Source organism: Equus asinus, chromosome 29 (genome assembly GCF_041296235.1).
Source record: "Equus asinus isolate D_3611 breed Donkey chromosome 29, EquAss-T2T_v2, whole genome shotgun sequence".
NCBI lineage: Eukaryota > Metazoa > Chordata > Mammalia > Perissodactyla > Equidae > Equus > Equus asinus.
The window spans coordinates 40516018-40535392 of NC_091818.1; the positions used below are offsets into that span (position 1 = coordinate 40516018).

The 19375-nt window shown below is 44.3% G+C and overlaps 1 protein-coding gene across 2 annotated transcripts in view; it reads left to right on the top strand.

Annotated features, from left to right (window-relative positions):
* IL15RA (interleukin 15 receptor subunit alpha) overlaps nucleotides 1-14818 on the top strand; it is a 40270-nt gene extending 25452 nt beyond the window's left edge. The window contains exons 2-7 of one of the 2 annotated variants that reach the window (XM_014845136.3): nucleotides 343-537; nucleotides 2358-2450; nucleotides 4760-4951; nucleotides 5808-5840; nucleotides 11900-11972; nucleotides 13984-14818. In XM_014845136.3, coding sequence (XP_014700622.1) covers nucleotides 343-537; nucleotides 2358-2450; nucleotides 4760-4951; nucleotides 5808-5840; nucleotides 11900-11972; nucleotides 13984-14074 — 677 coding nt within the window. In that variant the 3' untranslated portion in view covers nucleotides 14075-14818. The remainder of the gene's footprint in view (nucleotides 1-342; nucleotides 538-2357; nucleotides 2451-4759; nucleotides 4952-5807; nucleotides 5841-11899; nucleotides 11973-13983) is intronic. The other variant, XM_044762199.2, reaches the window with a different exon arrangement.
* The last annotated feature ends 4557 nt before the right edge of the window (nucleotides 14819-19375 follow it).

Below are 19375 nucleotides of genomic sequence, written 5' to 3' on the forward strand. Positions count from 1 at the left end.
GGGTGGGGCAGAAGAGAGAGTGAGATGGATATCTTGGAGACATATTGAGATTTGAGACTGACAGGAGTGGAGAGTGAGGGAGAAGGGGCTTCCGTGGATGACTCCCCAGTCTCTAGCTATGCTGGACGGCTGGCAGGTAAGGCAAGGCTCTTGGAAGGCTTCCAGATGATGGGTGTCCTTACTGAATATCTCCCACGTGCTTGGGATCTAGGGTGGATCCTAAGGGGCCCCTAGGATAAGCCAGAACCTGGCTATAAAGTTATTGACTACCACCCAAGTATTTCCTGGAGAATGCCTCTGAACAGACTGTTCCCTTCTCCCCTCTTATCTGCACTTTTGCAGGTATCACATGCCCTACTCCCACGTCTGTTGAACATGCGGACATCCGGGTCAAGAGTTACAACCTGAGCTCCAAGGAGCGGTATATTTGTAACTCTGGTTTCAAGCGTAAAGCCGGGACGTCCAGCCTGACTGAGTGTGTGCTTAACAAGACCACGAACCTTGCCCACTGGACAACTCCCAATCTCAAGTGCATCAGTAAGTAGCCAGCCTGCACTGTCCCTCCACCCGCCTCACCAAGGCCATCCAGAGAGCAGAACTGCAGTGTGGGAAGGTGAACAAGTCCATCTCAAGGAGCCGAGAGATTTCTGTTAAGGTCTGTGGCCAAATAAACCAATGGGCCTCTAAACAACACCTCCAAGAGATGGAAATAGATTGGCTTTGGGGTCACACAATTCTGGGTTCAAATCCTGGCTGTGCCACTACCATACGTGAGACTTTGGGCGAGGGCCTTAACATCTTGGAATCCTCAGTTCCTGACCTAAAAAATGGACCTGATGTCAACATTGTGGGTTGTAGGAGGATTAAGTGAAATCAGGTCAATATTAACTATTACTTCTATCAATGCTTTAAGATTATGGTAGCAAGAGTTTGGTTACAAACCAGAGTGTATGCTCACAGCATGCTTGCTTCCCAAAGAGCTTTCCCGATCTCTCCCTAGGAGACAGCCTGCAGGGAAATCATTGCTGTTCTTCTCTCTTGGTACCACCTGGGGACACCCACAGAGCACACATTCCCTTAGCTCAGTACTCATGTCTGGTGTCTAGCCAGGGGGCTCCAGATCAAGTGTGAGGGAAGGTCACCAGAATCAAATTTCTTTAACCATCCACAACTGGATAACCATGCCAGACGAAGCCAAAGAATCTCGGCATGGAAGCCCACAGTGCTATCTCCAGGAACACTGAACTCTTTACTCTAGAAAAATCAAGATTAACTCATGGTCTTCCAAGAGAATTCTGATTTAACAAACATTTATTGCATACTTGGTGCATGTCCAGCTGCAGGCTAGATGCTTTCTCATATAACATCTGTGAAAATTCTCAGCTCCTCTCTGGGGGATGCAGCCCAAAGAGGCTGCTCTGTAACCAACTCACTCTGCTGTAGAGCTCCTTGAAGAGCAGACTTTCTCCCTGAATTTGTAGTGTTTAGTTCACCCGGTGCCCCTTCCCCCGCCCCCTGCATGACTGTCATGCAGACCTCAGAGGTAGGGCAAGGAGGAAGCCTTCTGCTTGTTGCAGAGGAATTGCTTGGCTGGGGGACACAGCGCCCCATGACATCAAGTGCCAGTGAAGTGATGAGCTGGGTGAGGATGGGTATGAGCAGTAACACTGTGGTGAGAACACAGAGTAGACATCAGAATCTGTCCAGTCCGGGGACCCACTGGAACCTGGAATCCAGGGGCAAAGATAAAGGCTTTCCACTGTAGGGAAAGTTACCATTTCTTCAAAGTTCCAATTCCTTTGGGTGAATGGATCCAGGATGGAGAAGGATGGAGTAGGCTCTGAGCAGGGTGGGTGAGGGGAAGGGAAAGAAGGGGGAGATTTGGAATCAGAGACTTTTAGAAACCAAACACTGGGGGAATCTTTAGGTTTCATCTAGCCCAAAGATTCCCCACCTTATACCACTAACAACGCCTGCCATTACTTTTCCTAACCTCTTGTGCTTTGAATGATTTTTTTTTTCTGCCAAAAAACCTGAATCTATGGAGTAATCATTTATTTTTCCATGCAAAAGCCAGGATTATAAAACTGGGTTGATATGATTCCAGCCATAAGCAAATGACACTTGATACTTAACTTGAAAGGCTGGAAAATCGTTCGCAAGTGTTTGCATTTGCATGGGAACTGCAGATTGGGAAACACTGATTCTGTTTTATTTCTTGTGCTTCTGGCCTATCCTAGGAAGTCAGGTATGTCCATTTTAAATTTACGTGCTTATGTTTTATTATATCCAGTTCTGAAGCCACCCCAGGTTCCACCCGCAGGATCATAAATGCTGTGTGGTTATCCTCTCTCTAGGAGACCCCTCCCTGACTCGCCAAAGGCCACCCTCCACAGTAGTGCCGGCAGGGGTGACCCCAGAGCCACAGAGCCCCTCCCCTTCTGGAAAAGGTAGGAATGTTGGAAACCTTGCAAGAACTGTCCCCTGCTGTCACTAAGGTCCCCGTCCATCCCTCAGATTCATGGACCACCGCTGGAGCTCCCCTGAAAACTTATATCGTAGAACACACTTTTTATTAAAGTCAAGAATAAGAATTTATATTAGCTTAATTTCCTCTTTTAAATCAAAGTTGCTTGAGATACAAGTTTTGTATGTGCATAATTAATAATGGTTTAAAATCCAGTGTGAACATGCCAGACCAAACGGAGTCGTAGACACCTATCCTCGTCAAGAACCAGGGAGGGTCTGAGGTTTCACCTGCCTTGCATATTAGCCTGCCAGGGTTTCATGGGTGCCAGGAGGAAACACAACCCTCCTAGATCAGAGACAAAGGACTTTCTTGCACGGCACAGCAGGCAGCAGGAGCACTGGCGTGTGCGCATCCATTCTCTCATCCCCAAGTCTCACAGAGGCAACACGGATGGGCCTAAACAGGTGCTGGGACATCCACCGGGCTGCCTCACAGGATTGGAAACCTGAGCTCAGGGAACCTGAGTCTTCTATCATTGGCGTGCACGTGGCTGCCTTTTGCTCCAGAGGGAGGCGCTGTGTTCATCTTCCAAACCTATTTAAGCATCCTTGAAAAGATAGTCCTGAGGAAGGGCCGTCAGCGTCTCTGCTGGCAAGACGTGTGGAACAGTGAGACCCAAGCAGGATTGTCGCCCAACAATCGTTAACTATGGCGGCAGTAGTACAAAAGCATGGCACTAGGCTGCCTATGTTCTGTATTTCCACTGAGTCTTAGGGAATTGTCGATCCCACTTCCCTCAGCACTGTCTTGTTGTTAAGGAAACTTGAAATCTTGGATGCTCTTTTGGGACAAGGCACCCTTATCCTGTGATACTCTTACTTTACACTTAACTCTTGATTTTTTGTGTCCTATTATCCAGTGTGTGGCTTTTCCTGGCCCTCCAGGCACAGTCATCCTTCTGTCACTGACCGCACTGCTCAGGCACGCCTCCCCTAGCGCGCTGGTTCTTAACTTTGGATGCGCACTGAGATCACCTTGGAACTCTGGTTGGTCTGGGGAACAGTCTGGGCATTCGGGTTCTAGAACTTCCCCAGGTGATTCTTAGGTAGCCCAAGGCTGAGAACCACTGCTCAGGGGAGATTGGAGAGGCCAGGAGATTTCCGCCTGGTTACTTGGTTGACTACACACAGAAGAAGGAAGAGATTGAGGTGCAGGCTCCATTGAAGTGTGGGGTAATTCCAAAACGCCTTTGATTCAAGTCACACTTGGTTCACCCAGTTGATGAGAATAATCAAATGGCCTCTCCCAGCTCTGCCTTTGTGTGCTAAACACTTGGTCAACCGAAACTGTGCCATTGACAGGAGTCTTTGAGAGTGCAATCTTTGACGTAGGGTGACGTGGCCATAGGCACCTGGTTGGGAATGCTCTGGGAGACTCTCTCTGCAGTGCGCCTGGAGGGCTAGCAGCCTGGGTAGTACTAGGTCCGTGGGAGGCTGTGACAAGGATTAAAGGGCAGGATGACTTCTCACAGCATATGTGGCCGGGAGAGCATGAGAAAGCGGCCCCCGGCATTGTGGTCAGACAGCCAGTGACGCTGGGACCATGGCAGTGCTCTGCTCCTTCCTTCCTCCAGGGCTGCACTTCCTAAGGACCGTATTTATCACAAGGGAAAACCCACGTTTCATGGAAAGAGAACAGAGAAGTCAAGCCGCCACGCCTTACAGTTTGGGAGCGGCCATTTGCCGTTTAGGGACAGGAAAGATAAGGACCTAAACACAAGGCAAGCCACCCTCCCTGAGATCGGGGCAAAACCAGGCCACTTTTTCTCAAATACGCTTTGTAAAGTTCAGACGGGTTGAATCTCAGGCTTCCCCTGATTTCAAAAGTTCCCTGAAAACATGTAAAAAAACCCACTAAAATCAGCATCCCAGATGTCTTTGGCGAAAAAATAGTTCCACTCGTTTTTTGAGATTAGTTGCTCACGTCTTACATGCTTACTCTAGTAAACAAGCCTGGATCTACCCAAATCTTTGGGGTCTTGAACTTATGTGCACCATGATAAACAACTGTAAATCCTTCAGGGTTCACAAAAGTCCCATGGCCATTCCAGATGGATGAATAGGCTACCCACTTAAGGGATTTGCCTGAAGAGCCGGGGAGCAGTGTGCTGGGGGAGGGCTGGCCCAGGGCAGGCTTACTAAAGTGAGTATTAGGTCCACGCTCCCCCGGAGCTGAGAAAAGACACTGTTCTAAACACTGATGCTCTCCATGTCTTGCACTTTCCTACAGAGCCAGCTTCCACTTCCAAGTCAGACACCACAGTGGCCACAAAGCCAGCTATTACCCCAGGCTCCAGGCTGATGCCATCAAAATCTCCTTCTGCAGCCACCACAGGGGTAGTCAGTCATGAGCCCTCCCAGGCCCCATCTCAGACAACAGCCTTGGAACACACTCCCTCCGTCGCCTCGCGAGAGACGCCAGGTTAGCGCTGGCTTTGCGTACCTTAGGAGAGGTCGGCTCCCCACGGCTTCTAAGCAGTGGGTGGAGGTCTCGAGCAAGCCGACCGCATAGCATTATGCCATCCAATCCAGAGTCAGGACAACTGAGCAACCCTCTGCCTCCTGCTCTCTGCCACAGCTGCCTTGCTCTGGTCTCTGTTCTTTGTGCTCCACCCTGGCTCAGTCCAGCTAGAAAAGAAAGTACATCTTCCAGATGTGGCTTGCTTCACTGTATTAACCTGCGTGGCAGAGCCTCTGCTAAGAATCTGAATAACATCTGCCTCCTTCCAATATGGGAGGACACAGGAAGCTTTCCACAATCTGGAGTCACAATCTATGGGATGGGGGAGCTCTTGGTAATCTGCAACTTCTGTAAGGGCATATTTGATTCTTTTTTTTTTTTTTTTTTTTGCTGAGGAAGATTAGCCCTGAGCTAACATCTATTGCCAATCTTACTCTTTTTTTTTTTCTTGAGGAAGATTAACCCTGAGCTAACATCTGTGCCAGTCTTCCTCTAGTTTATATGTGGGTTGCTGCCACAGCATGGCTGATCTGTAGTGTAGGTCCACACTTGGGATCTGAACCGGCAAACCTGGGCTGCGAAATGAACTCAATCAATCACTAGGCCATGGAGCCAGCCCCCATAGCCGATTCTTAAGTGTGGCCCTGCATCTAAAACAATTAACCTCATTCTTTGCTCAAGCAAGTTTGGTTTTGCCAGCTGTGAATCTCTCAAGGCTTTAAGATGGGAACCAAATTGTCCAGAAATTCTCCTGTGTAATGAGAAATTCGTGACTTAATAATTAAGCAATGATTAAGCTGCAATCTCTTCTCTGCAGGTGTACATCAGTATAGTTCCAGAGTTGTGACTGGTGAGTATTTTTCTTTGTCCTGGCAAGGTTTATGCTCTGGGGACCTCGGTCCCAGGATGCTAAACAGCCCTATGCCTACTGTTTATGCTTGCTCTCCCAGCATGGTCACTGACAGCATCCTCTTTCACTCTGAAAAGTGTCTGTTTAGACAATAAGTTACATGATCACCCTATTTATGGAATTCTGACATCACTGTTTATCTTAACATTGGTAGCTTCTCACTGTCAGGCTGCTGATGTGGAAACCAGAGAGTTGACAAAAAGGGCCTCCTCGTTCAGCTATGCAATTCCACTAGGCAGGGCTAGACTTTTGTCCAGAACTTATTAGAAAACCACAAGTTCAGTGCTGCTGTCCTTAAAATGACATTGCTCTTCTGAAATGAAAGAAAATGTCCCAGTGAGTGTACATAGGAAAATGGAAAAGTATTTGCAAGAATGAAAGCAAAAGATGAAGGGAGGAAAAGAGAGAGAAGAGAAGAGAGAAGAGAAAAAGAAAGAAAGGAAACAGAAGCAGGGAGAGGAAATGCAAGCAGTAAGAAAGAAGCTAATACCTTCATCCGACAAGTTTTCAATGAGCCAAAAATTCTGTAATTTCATATTGCCCATATTATTTCTACTTTCTGTTCACCAGTTTTCCTACTAGAGAATCATTCGTATTTTTGTGGTTATGTTTTATCTGTATCAAGTGTCAACTGGAAAAAAAGCAAGTAGCTGTGGTCAAATCAGCAGTTACTTGATTAGAATGGTTTTAAAAACTATCAAAATATATATGCAAAGGCAAGACATTTTAAAAAGGCTCTCAGGAGGGGGCTGGCCCCGTGGCCGAGTGGTTAAGTTCGCGTGCTCCGCTGCAGGCGGCCCAGTGTTTCGTTGGTTCGAATCCTGGGCGCGGACACGACACTGCTCATCAAACCACGCTGAGGCAGCGTCCCACATGCCACAACTAGAAGGACCCACAACGAAGAATACACAACTATGTACCGGGGGGCTTCGGGGAGAAAAAGGAAAAAATAAAATCTTTAAAAAAAAGGCTCTCGGGAGAGTATTTTCATGGAAAAACTGTGGCATTTAATGATGAGGACATTGAAACAAAAATATGTTTATCATTTAAGAGGTGGCCAGTAAATAAGGTAGCCAACCTAATTTTTCTCCTTATGTCACATACTACATTAATCTTTCTCCAAAGTTTTAAAATTTTTATTCATTTTTTGAATTGGTAATATTTGCACGGGGTTTAAAAATTAGAAGTTACAAAAGGGATATATAGTAAAAAGCCCCATCTCTGACTGAAAATCCCCTTGCAGGAAGGAAGCAACTCCCACTGCCAGACTTCTGTGTATCCCCTCAGAAACAGTCAATCTGTAAATAGTACATGAAGGATACAGGATGCCAGACACTTAGCTATGTTATTTTCATTGTTCTGCACCTTGTTTGTGTTCACTTAATGATATATCTTGGAAATCCTTCCACATCAATACATAAAAACCACCTCATTCTTTTTTTTTTTTAGAAAAATTAGCCCTGAGCTAACATTTGCTGCCAATCCTCTTCTTTTTGCTGAGGAAGACTGGCCCTGAGCTAACATCTGTGCCCATCTTCCTCTACTTTATATGTGGGACACCTACCACCACATGGCTTGCCAAGCTGTGACATGTCCACACCCAGGATCTGAACCAGCGAACCCAAGGCCACCAAAGCGGAACATGCGCACTTAACCGCTGTGCCACCGGCCAACCCCAAAACCACCACATTCTTAACAGCTACAAAATATCCCATTGTATAGATTTGCCACAATTTATGTAGCCAACTTCCTATTTAGATAGGTGATTGCTTACATTCTTTGGCTAGATTACAAACAATGATTAATTAGAAAACCTGATATCATTTTGCATGTAGGCAAGTATATCTGTAGGATAAAATCCTACACCTAAAATTTTGGGGCCATTTTTTCTATGTAGATTTTCAAGCAACTATTTTTTTTTTTTAAGATTTTATTTTTTCCTTTTTCTCCCCAAAGCCCCCCGGTACATAGTTGTATATTCTTCGTTGTGGCTCCTTCTAGTTGTGACATGTGGGACGCTGCCTCAGCGTGGTTTGATGAGCAGTGCCATGTCCGCGCCCAGGATTCGAACTAACGAAACACTGGGCTGCCTGCAGTGGAGCGCGCGAACTTAACCACTCGGCCATGGGGCCAGCCCCTCAAGCTACTATTTTATTACGGGTTATAATCTGTAATATGTTTTTCCCAGGTCATGACTTTCACTGGATTAAAATATCAGAGGCGCTCTCCTCAATTCTGAAGTGTAATGTAATAAACATTAACTGAGCAGCTCCAGTAGACAAAAATAGCTCTGTGCAAGGAAATGTGGAAATATGAAGATTTAAAAAAAAAAGTCAATCTTTCATGTTGTAGGAATAAGATTTCCCTCTTTCAGGCTGATCAAGCATAATCATGTTAACAACTATAAGATCGACCATTAGCTGTCAGCAAAGAGGTGAAAGATAGATTTCGTCATGTATTACTTAAGTTTTTATATGCTAAGAAGGTTTAAACTAAAATTAAATTCATGCTACTTTTCTAAAACACTTAGTACCTTCAAAGTATGTCACATACGACCCTAGCCACCTGAGACCCAAGAGTATGCCCCTATCAGGAACAAGTGGCAGAGATGCTTACTGGCTCGTTGGGCATCAGTGGGTGTTGCTATTTCTGCATGAATAAGCAATCAGTTGATCATCTTTGTAAGAAGATATAAAAGATGCTTTACCATAGCAATCGCTCAGTAAATGTTAATTAACTTAATGTTTTAATCAGCCCACTGATACCACAAATATTTTAATTCGGCTTTTTAAGTTATATAGGGGCCGGCCCGGTTAAGTTCGCATGTTCCGCTTCTCGGCGGCCCAGGGTTTGCCGGTTCGGATCCCGGGTGCGGACATGGCACTGCTTGGCAAAAGCCATGCTGTGGCAGGCATCCCACATATAAAGTGGAGGAAGATGGGCACGGATGTTAGCTCAGGGTCAGTCTTCCTCAGCAAAAAAAAAGAGGAGGATTGGCAGTAGTTAGTTCAGGGCTAATCTTCCTCAAGAAAAAAAAGTTATATAAATGATTATCACAACTTTTAAAAGTTGCCTTTTTTAGTTAACAGAAAATGGTAAGTAGTGAGGAGTGTATTTTTTCGATGGCATTATAACCTGTCATCTTTCATATCTGAAATAAACTTGCTGTAGTTAATGTGATCGGCAGGAGCTCTACATTATATCATTCATCTGTTCATTCAACATAAATTGAGTCCGTACCCTGTGCCACGTATGGTCCTAAGCTGCAATAAAATGCAGATTTCTCATTAAAAAGCAGATGGCACTTTAAATGTCCTTCAACTTAATGGAACGTTAACGCTTTAATTCCATCAATTAAATATTTACTGGGTACCTACTCTGAACCCACCACTTACTATGTGCTTAGTACAGTGAGAGACAGAAAAGAAACCACTGCCCATGACATGGAATATGAATTGATGCTCTTGCTTCAAAATCGCCTTCATCGGTCGCAGGCACACAAGCCCCCGCACGATGACATGGGAAATACTACGCCCTGACTAACCTAGTTTGCAGGTATCACTAAGGAATGGTGAATCCCTGTATACCCACAAAGAACATTTCCATCACCCACATTGACTAGTGGCCACTGGCTGTCTCGGCCGCCTTCTCTGCCTTAGAGCCGACAGGCACTGTAGGTGGAGGTCAAGGCAGGGAGCTCCTGGCTGTTCTGGCTTCTGGCCTCCTGTGCAATGATCCACTTTTCTTTCTCCTCCCAGACTCTAGCTCTCCTGTCTTCTCTATCTCACCAAATCTCTTTCTCTTCCTTTTTCTCTGATCCCAGCACCTTCTGGGAAACACAGAAGGGTGGAGAACTTAGCAGTTGATATGTGAATCCATTGTTTAGTGACTCTAGTTTCCATTTCTTTACTAAATTGGCCTAAATATAATTGAGGAAGAGGCTAAGCATCTGAGTTTAAGCCAAAATGCTTTGAATTTTGTATCATTGGCTCAGGAGCCCTCTTCTTGCTTGAGTTTTTGTTGTTATTAAAAAGAAACAGGAAGAGAAGTATTGTGAAAGTGGAACCATAGTTTACATTAGCTTGCCTTTTCCAATAAAACTCTCCATGAGCAGTAAATGCATGCCAAGCTGATTAGTCAATGTGAAGAAATAGTATAACATCACTGCTAAAAAATTTTCTGCTTTTTTAGTCATAATGATGATTAATGTTAAGTCTGAAAACAAAACATTTTTCACTAACTTCCTATGTTTTCTGTTAACTTATCCTGGAACAACTTTTCTGTGCTTATTTGTATTGACTCGGGCAGAGGTCGTTTTGTTTTTATAGTTTTACTGTTTCTTCCGATTACAGTATCATTTGCAAAACTACCGAACTTTTTTTAAAAAGAAAGATTATCTACAATTCCACCATTACTGAATACTTTGGTATATATTCTTCAAGACTTTTCTGTGCATGTGGACGTCCACATGGCTTACTGGAGATTATTTTTTGTTGATTTTTATCTCAACCAGCTTTTTTCACTTTAAGATATTGCAGACATCTTTCCATGTTAATAAATATCAATTCACTTCATCATTTTTAAAAGCTGAATAGTATTCCATCCTATGGATGCATCACATTTTATTTAACTAATTTTCTATTGATAAGAGATTTAGATTAACATTTAAAAAATTATTTTAAACAATACTTCAGTGAATACTCTTATATATATTTTCCCATTTCCTTAGAATAAATTCCTAGACGTGGAATCAGATGGTCAAGGGTATGGTCTTCTCTGAGCTTTGGTTATGTTGCCAGTTGCCCTTGAAAACAACCGTACCCATTTACACCCCTACCCAGCAGCAACTCTGGCTGTTTCCCCACATCCTTATGTTTAGCCGTTTTTCAGTAGAGGTGCATTCTGAAGGCCAGGCCCCAGGAGATTTATCCGTGCATATGTGGTTGTGTGCTGGTTGTACAGGTGCAGGTCCGAAAAGCTTACAGGTCTAGGAGGCGTATGTCACGCAAGGTCCACAATGAGTCTACAGTTCCCCAGATGGCCAGGGTTGTCATCTTGCACGTAGGGCTGTTAGGTGATTTGCGCAGGGAGATTTTACAATATTGAGACAAATTGGCCAAATCTGCTCGCAGCTTATTATTGACGCAAGTGTTTTAAAAATAGTTATGTTCACCCTGGCCTTGGGCCAAGCCCCCTTGCTTCCACATGGAGGTCCCACTCTTCCTTTCCTGTCTAATAAATCTCAAAGGCTGCCAGGGCTGCTGGCCTTGCGCCCCGAAGCCCTCCCACCACTCCGTGCTTTCCTTTGCCCTCAGTCGGAACATGGGTTTTCCTTTTCCAAAGCCATTACCTTATTCTCCTCTTCTCTGTAACACCTCTTGTAACACCGCTCCTTTCTCCTTACCACTCTTCCTCTGCCGTAAGAAGTTGCAAATAAATAAATGATGATGATGACATTGGAAGGAAAATGGCACTGCGTGCTATTGTTTCTCAATCAGGATTCTGTGAAGTTGAGGGAAAGGGGGCAGCTGTGCCAGGGGATCCCTGAGGAGGACACTTGCCCTGTCTCTTTTCTTGACTTTGGATGTATCAGTAGGTACTTCTTCTTCTGAAGTGTGGCCTCCTCATCCTCATACTTCCACCCAGCTTCTCATCTCCGAGGCCCTTACTTGCCCCTCCTGACTCACTCCCATCCCTGCCCCATCGCCCAAGTCACTTTGCTCAGGAAGGACAAGGACTATGAGCAGGGGATGTGGGATAACATGAACCGGGATAGTTTAAAATGGCAGCGTTGGTGGGAAACGAGTAGACATTTTGCCCAGAAGTAGAATAGATTGAATTGCATGCACCTCAAGAAATATTAATAACAGTAAGCGGGGTGGGAAGGCGTTTGCTTTGCTCTGCTGGAAGGTAGACTGTAAAGAATTTTCAGATTCTCAGAAATAAACCTGCTACCGAGACTTTTAGCACGATGCCAGCTTACTTCTGTTCTTTCACAGCGGCCGTCTCCATACCTGTCGCCCTCCTTTTTGGATGTGCGGTATTTCTTCTGGTACGTTGCAGAATATCAAGGTGAGTGTCACAGGAGAATCATGCTAGATAAGATTCTTCCTTCCCTCCCATCCCAGAGCTGCATGAGGATGATTCCAGGCCTGCCCTCTCAAAGAGAGAATCTCTTTCCTGGCTGCAGACTCAGGCTCTCACACTCACTCCCTTCTATATCAGCCGAAAGGAGTGTTGGAGTTGAGCAGTCACTGAGTCAGTCGTATGGGGCCCTTCACTTTCCAAAGCAGTTCGCAGGCCGTAGTCAGAGATGGGGCAGTGGGAACCTAACTGACGACAGGGGGCCAATTTACCAAAACCCAATTCAGAAAGAATGTGCCAAATGGCCAATTTGATGGTTATGCAGTTTGTTTCAGTTCTTACAATATATTCATGAACATATTCTTCTTGAATGTACTCATTATATATGGATATCCTTTCTTATAAATATACTCATTCACGTCGGCCTTCCTGTTGTATTTCTAATAAGTGAAATTCTACGCCACCATTTGTGACAAGATTGTTTATGCTACGTGCTGAAAGTTCAGTGTTTATTTTTCTCATCTTTAGGCATTTTTATCACTTTCAATAAAGCCTCAAATGGCATATTAGCCTTAATTTTGCACATCTATCAATTAAGAACCAATATTTCAGCATTCCATAGTGATATGATTGTTCTGGATCCAGCATTATATGATGAGTGGATATCAGATTTGTTGAAACTAACCTTTTAGTTACTAATTATAAAATATCTTTTCTAAGTATCAATATAAAGATTATACCATCCTTTGAACCTAACTTTGACAAAATGAACATTTACTGAAATGCTACTATAAAGCCAAAAGGAAAAAAAGTCACATAAATCTTCAAAAGCATTAATACCATCCCAATGAATAAGAAATGCCATGAGCCTCATAAATGGTTGAGAAATTAACTAAGATTGATATATTACTCAAAAATTATCAAAACAATCCAAAAAATGCTAAGATGCTGGCAAAATAGAAAATGACTTTTAAAAGGATTTTCCAAATGTCATCATAACTGAATAATTTCCACATAAAATGTTGAATTTGGAGGTATCTTCTTAAGATATTATAATACCTATCTTCATTGACCATATTAAAAAAGAATATACACAAATCTTTTAAAGAATAATACATTAAAAATATATTCTTAAACATAATTTGTTAAATTTGGTTTATATGGCCAGTTAATATGCTCATAAGAGGACGATACCAATATTCACTGACTATGTGAAAGAAATATTCATCAATATATCTTTAGGAATAACTGGTAAACCTGATAGCTGTGAGCACTTGGTCATTTGGTGAATTGATTCTTGCCATAAACTGATTTTTTGCAAATGGGTTATTAGGTAGATTTGTCATTCAACAAATTGGCTTTTAGCAAATTATTTTTGATATGTTAGCCTAAAATCCTGAGTTATAGTTTAGCTCTCATTCCAAGGAGCTCGAAGTGCTTACTTAAAGATGTCTTAAAAAGCTGCTTATCCTTAGGAGAAAGATTAAATAATCTGTTGGAGAAACTGCTGACCCAGAAACTCAGGGCCCAAAAAAACAGGTCATTCACTGACAGACACAAAGCATGTGGAATTAAAGATGTTCTTGCCTTTGCCTCTCCTACTCTTGGTTATTCTGAAACTGATGGATATATTTGTTTATTTAACACTTAGTAAGTGCCAAGAACTGTTTTAAAAAACTTTATAAATATGACATCATTATCACGATTATCACGTCTGGCCAAGCCAGGCTCCTAGTTACTCTCTCCTTCTCTTGTTCCCGTCATTTGAACCGCCGCTTTCTAGCAGAGGGTTGGCCAGGTTGGGGAAGTTGCTCCAACAGCACTGGTAAATCTTTGGTGGATGAGAGGGTTAAAAATACCAAAGTAGGATTTAAGTACTGTCTGTGAATGGAGGCAATCTAGGTTTTCTGCATCTGAGTGTTCAAGAGCAACTCTCTGTTTACTCAATTTGAAGGCCATCCTCTCCTCTTTCAAAACCTGTGGATTATCTGCTTTACAGGCCAACTCCCCAGACAGCCAGTGTTGAAATGGAAAACATGGAAGATGCGCCAATGACCAGGGGAACCAGCGACAGAGAAGAGGACACATAAACCATCCACATGACCAAGGAAACTCCAGGGGACAACCGAGGCCAGCAAAGGCTGGGGCGAAGGCACCAACCCTGCTCTAGCCAAAGAGGACCGAGAAAAGACTCAAGGAGTTGGGCGCCAGGGAACAGCCCACAAGGCTGATAAGACGTCCTGGAATCATTTTATCAACTGTGCCCAGCCTGGGCACCGCCTGCATGAGCAGGGTTTCCAGGCTCGAGATGGATGCTGGCTGCCTGCCCTGCCTGCCTTCCGCAGGTGCAGGGCTCAGTTCCCAAAGTCACAGCACATGAAGCTTTCCCAGGAGAGGCTGAAGGCCCCAAGTCTTCCCATCAGGGCTCTTATTTCATTATGACATCAATTCTGGATAGCTTATCTGCTTGACTATCCCTTCCACGCCTTATCCTGACTTACAGTTGACAAAGAAAAGAAATGTACCTGAGGCTTTAAGTGAACTACGAGGCTCCTCCTGGCTTGGGAGATGTCCACAAGGATGACACCAGCATTTCAGCTCCTAAAAACACTCTGCAGTTAGGTGCTCTGCCTGCATTCAAAGGGAGCAAAGAGATATTGCGCCCATGAATCCTCTTGATGTAAGGATTCAGAAAGAAGAAAACTGAACTCTGACGTTTCTCTATAGACATGCATTTATATTTATACTTCCTTGTCTATTATATCTACATATTATATGATTTATATTTTGAATTGTGCCTTGTATAAACAAAATAAAATGTCTATTTTCAATATAAAAAAATGCACTGAAAGAATCGCTGAGGAGAAATGTAAGCACAAAGAGAAAAGGAGGAGAAAGAGTGGGAATGCTGAGTCCCAAATGGTTGAGCTCAGCTTTTCTTTCTAAAAAGAGAAAAAAAGCTTGCCTGAAGCTAGATTGGATCACAGTTTCAGAGAATTTCTAATAGGGTCTCCATGTGAGAAGCTACAAGTGGCAGGTTATGGCCCAGGTACGCCATACCTGGTACACACACTGTCTCTTTCCCTGCATTGTTCTTCTCTTTCCTTCTTTGATGTTTATAACATTTACTTCTAAATTCATGGGCCTAATCCCACCTCCTCATTTTATAGATGAGAAAATTGAGGCCTAGAGAAGTTGACTTGCCCGAGACCACATGGCTCAATTAGTGCCAGAGTTTGAACAGAATTTTGAGGAGGGTGGGTAGGAACGGAGCAGTCCTGACCATAGACCAGCTATCAGCTGCCCTGTCACACAGCCAGGGGTAGCCAGGTGGTCATCACAAGCATTTGGGAAGTGGGGCATGGGCATAGCAACTGAGTCACATGCTGCCAGAAACTCTCAATGTGCCATTTCTTATTAACTTCTTCATGTCATCAATTTAGATGGTTTCATGAAAAGCAAAGGAAGGGTAGGAATTTAAAACGGCTGGTGGGGGCCGGCCCAGTGGCACGGCGGTTAAGTTTGCATGTTCTGCTTCGGTGGCCCGGGGCTCACCGGTTTGGATCCTGGGTGTGGACATGGCACCGCTTGGCAAAAGCCATGCTGTGGTAGGTGTCCCACATATAAAGTAGAGGAAGATGGGCATGGACGTTAGCTCAGGGCCAGTCTTCCTCAGCAAAAAGAGGAGGATTGGAAGCAGATGTTAGCTCAGGACTAATCTTCCTCAAAAAAAAAAAAAAACACTACCTGTTTTACCATAAGTCCAGATTAGGAAAATGTAATATTAGGAAAATGATTCCTTAAAAAAATCCAGAACCATTGAATTGGACATTTAAAACAGAAGAAATAAATCCAGGATGTTGATATTGTGTTGGGTACTTCTTTGAGACCTTCATTAAGGTCCTTTAAAAGATGAGCTTCTAGGGAAGGCAGAGAAGAAAAGGTCGTTTTCTGCCTGCAGTCCAAGTTAGAGTAATATTCTAACTGCAATAAGAAACTCCTGAAGGGTTTTAAAGCAGGAGGGTGGCATAAATTTAGTCTTTTTTTTTTGCTGAGGAAGATTGGCCCTAGCTAACATCCATGCCCATCTTCCTCCGCTTTACATGGCTTGATAAGTGGTGCACATGTCCACACCCGGGAGCCCAACCAGTGAACCCTGGGCCACCGAAGGGGAGTGCACGAACTTAACCACTATGCCACTGTGGCCAGCCCCTAATTTAGTCTTCATTTTAAGATTGCGTGTCCTTCCACATGGAGGATGGAAGAAATGGGCCAGAGGAAAGCGCAGAGCAACCGTAGGAGGTGGCCATAGGCCAGGTGAGATGAGATAGAGACCTGGCCTAAGAGGCAAGGTAATGATGAGAAATGGATGGATTCAAGATATTTTAGAGGTAAAGTCAGCAGAACTTGCGTGAGGTGGAGAAGGGCGATGGGAGGAGCCAGTTGGGGGTGAGGGAAGAAATCAAGAGCTGCGTTTTGGACATGTGACGTTTGAGAGTGTGCTAAGACATCAAACAGAGTAAGACACAAGTTAGACATTTAAGTTTGAAGCTCCATCTCCCTCCATCTATTCCACCTTAAGAGGTCCAGGCCACTAGAAATAGAAAATATATAAAACCACTGGTGGTGAGGAATATGAGGGACAGCAACCCCTGGCTCTCCTGGAGAGTGTGTAATTCAGGAGCCCAGGGAGGAAGCGAGAGGCCCCTCCAAAGGCTCTGGAAGCCCTTGCAGCCTGAGGCGAAGGCGTCTGAAGGGTTCTCAGAAAGGGGTAAGTGTCAGGTCACACTCTGTCTGGGGGCAGTGTCTGCAGGAACTCTTGGCCTGTGTCATCTCAGGCCAGCTTTAACCGTACCCATTCACTGGAAATCCAAAGTAACTGGCTTTCGGTCTCTCAGTATATACCACATTCCTAAAAGCCCAGAGGCTTACGGGGACTAGGCAGGACCCATAGCAAAGATGAGGCTTGAGGAAAAGCAGTGAACCATAAGTAGTCTGATTCCAGGGGTGTCCAAGTCCCTTCTCAACCCAGTCGGTTGGCCCAGAGGCAGACCTGACACCACTGGAGGAATGAAGGATGGCCTGCTACACACACGGGGCCCTGGGCTTCCGTGCAGGATGATTTCCCACACAGGACCTTGCACTTCTGTCCATGCTAGTGTTGAGTAACCTGCATTTGAATCTAACCATTTGTCTTCTCTGCTCCCACGCCTAGACAGCTAGAGGGAAACGTACACATCAGCCAACAGCATGGACTTAATTTCAACTGGGCTGGTACGGCCCAGCGATCCCGTGTTGTCAGCTTCCACTTGTCTCTTCTACATCTGTTCCAAACTTTCCCCACTCCCTCTGGATGACCTTATTGGTGACTTCCCTAAAAATAAAATAAAATAATTGGATGGGAGCTGCCTAAACTTTCTCCTTAATCATTTATATGTGCACCTAACATGGCTTCCTTTATATCTCATGCCCCAAACCTTCCCAGTCCACTATCACCCAGCCACCCCCTCACCTGTATCTTCCAGTGCTCTTCTCTGTTATTTTCCATTCAACATGTAAGCATTCTCAAATTTCCTGCACTTAAAAAATGAATTCCTCTCCCTGACACCACACCATCCCCCATCTACTGTCTTATCTCTTCCCAGCCTCGTTCCTTGACACTCATCTATGTGGACCATGTCCATTTCTTCGCCTCCCACTCATATTCTCAAGGCTTATCACACAGGCACGGAGTTTGAGTCAACAGTTATAGACGGCTTTTTACCCAAAAGCCCCCCACGTCCCCAGTGCCCCCTCCCAAAAGGAAATATTTAGCTGATTGTCTTGGTGTATCTCTCTGCGTCTCTAAACAATAAGCTCCTGTTGGCTTCTACTTCTGTTCTTCAGTTTCAGACGTGATAACTGACTTCGTACTGTGGAAGGTGAAGATTGAGCAACCCCCTTCTCGTCACACGTTAACACATTTCCCTACCTCCAATGCACATGCTGGCACTATCAAGACGATGAAAACACCGCTATACGTGGCTGAGCTGGGCAGTAAACCTACAGTTTCTTTTTCTCCCCAGCACAACCTGTTGTTTAATTATTAAAGAATTAACAATTGCCTTGTTTCCCCACCCCATTTGCTTAGCTTTCTATGTCTTCATCACTAACTCCAGCCTGAACACTCTGCCCGTTATGGAAATATCCTAGTGACAAGCTCAGGAGCATTTGGCATGCCCACCCCACCCCCACCCCCCGTTGGACAGTCTGTTTCCTAGAGGACTTCCTCCTCATTCTTGGGTTTGCTCATCACCTTATTGTCCTTCGGTTCTCCAGGAACTTCTTGAGAAGGGCTGCGTGGTAGATCAAATGTTTATGTGTGAAAATGCCTTTATTTTATTGATTCTTTGGCTTGCTTTAGAATTCTAAGTTGGAAACCATTGCCCCTCAGTTTTTCTGTTGTTTTTTGTGTGTGAGGAAGATTGTTGCTGAGCTAACACCTGTTCCGATCTTCCTCTATTTTACGTGGGATGCCGCCACAGCATGGCTTGACGAGTGGTGCTAGGTCCGTGCCCGGGATCTGAACCTACAAACCCCAGGCAGCCAAAGTGGAGTGTGTGAATTTAACCACCACACCACCGGGCCAGCCCCCATTTCCCCTCAGTTTTGACGGTGAAGCTCCACAGTGCTGCTCTTGCATAATCTGAAGACATTTTGATTCCTGGATCTTTGGAAATGACTTTTTTCCTTCTGGGAGCTTGTAGGATCTTCATCTCTAGTGTTCCTAAAATTTCACCACAATGTACTCACCGTAGGTCCACTTTCATCCACTTTGCTGAGCATTTCAATCTGGAAACTCATATATTCAGTTCTGGGTAATATTCATGATTAAAAAAAAGAAAATTCCCAGTCTCTGTTTTGTCTTCCTGAAACTCCATGCTCAAATTGGTTCTGACTACTTCTTTCCTTTTTTCAATCTTTGTTTTTGCTCTACTTTTGGGACATTTTCTTGACGTTTCCTTCCAACAATTCTATTGGGTCTTTTCTTTCTTTTATACTGTCTCCAAACATTTTTACATATATTTTGATCTTGTTATTTCACGGATGCACTATGTTCTCTTATTCTCTGTCTATATTTAAGATATTTAGATGTTTTCTTCTCCCTGCACAGACTGTTTCTTCCAGGTTGGTTCTTTTCTGTTGTTTTGATATCCAACCTTCATCTTGCAGGATCTTGTCAGATGCCTGGCGATCCTTGGTTTGCAGCTCCTATGTAAGCATGGAGCACTAAAAATGTGTTTGACTCTCTGGGCACTTGGGTGGGGTTTGAAGACTATAGGCTCTTTCCACTGGGTAATCAGATTGGCCAATTACCTTAGATGTCACTGCCAGTGTTTCTGCTGAAGCTG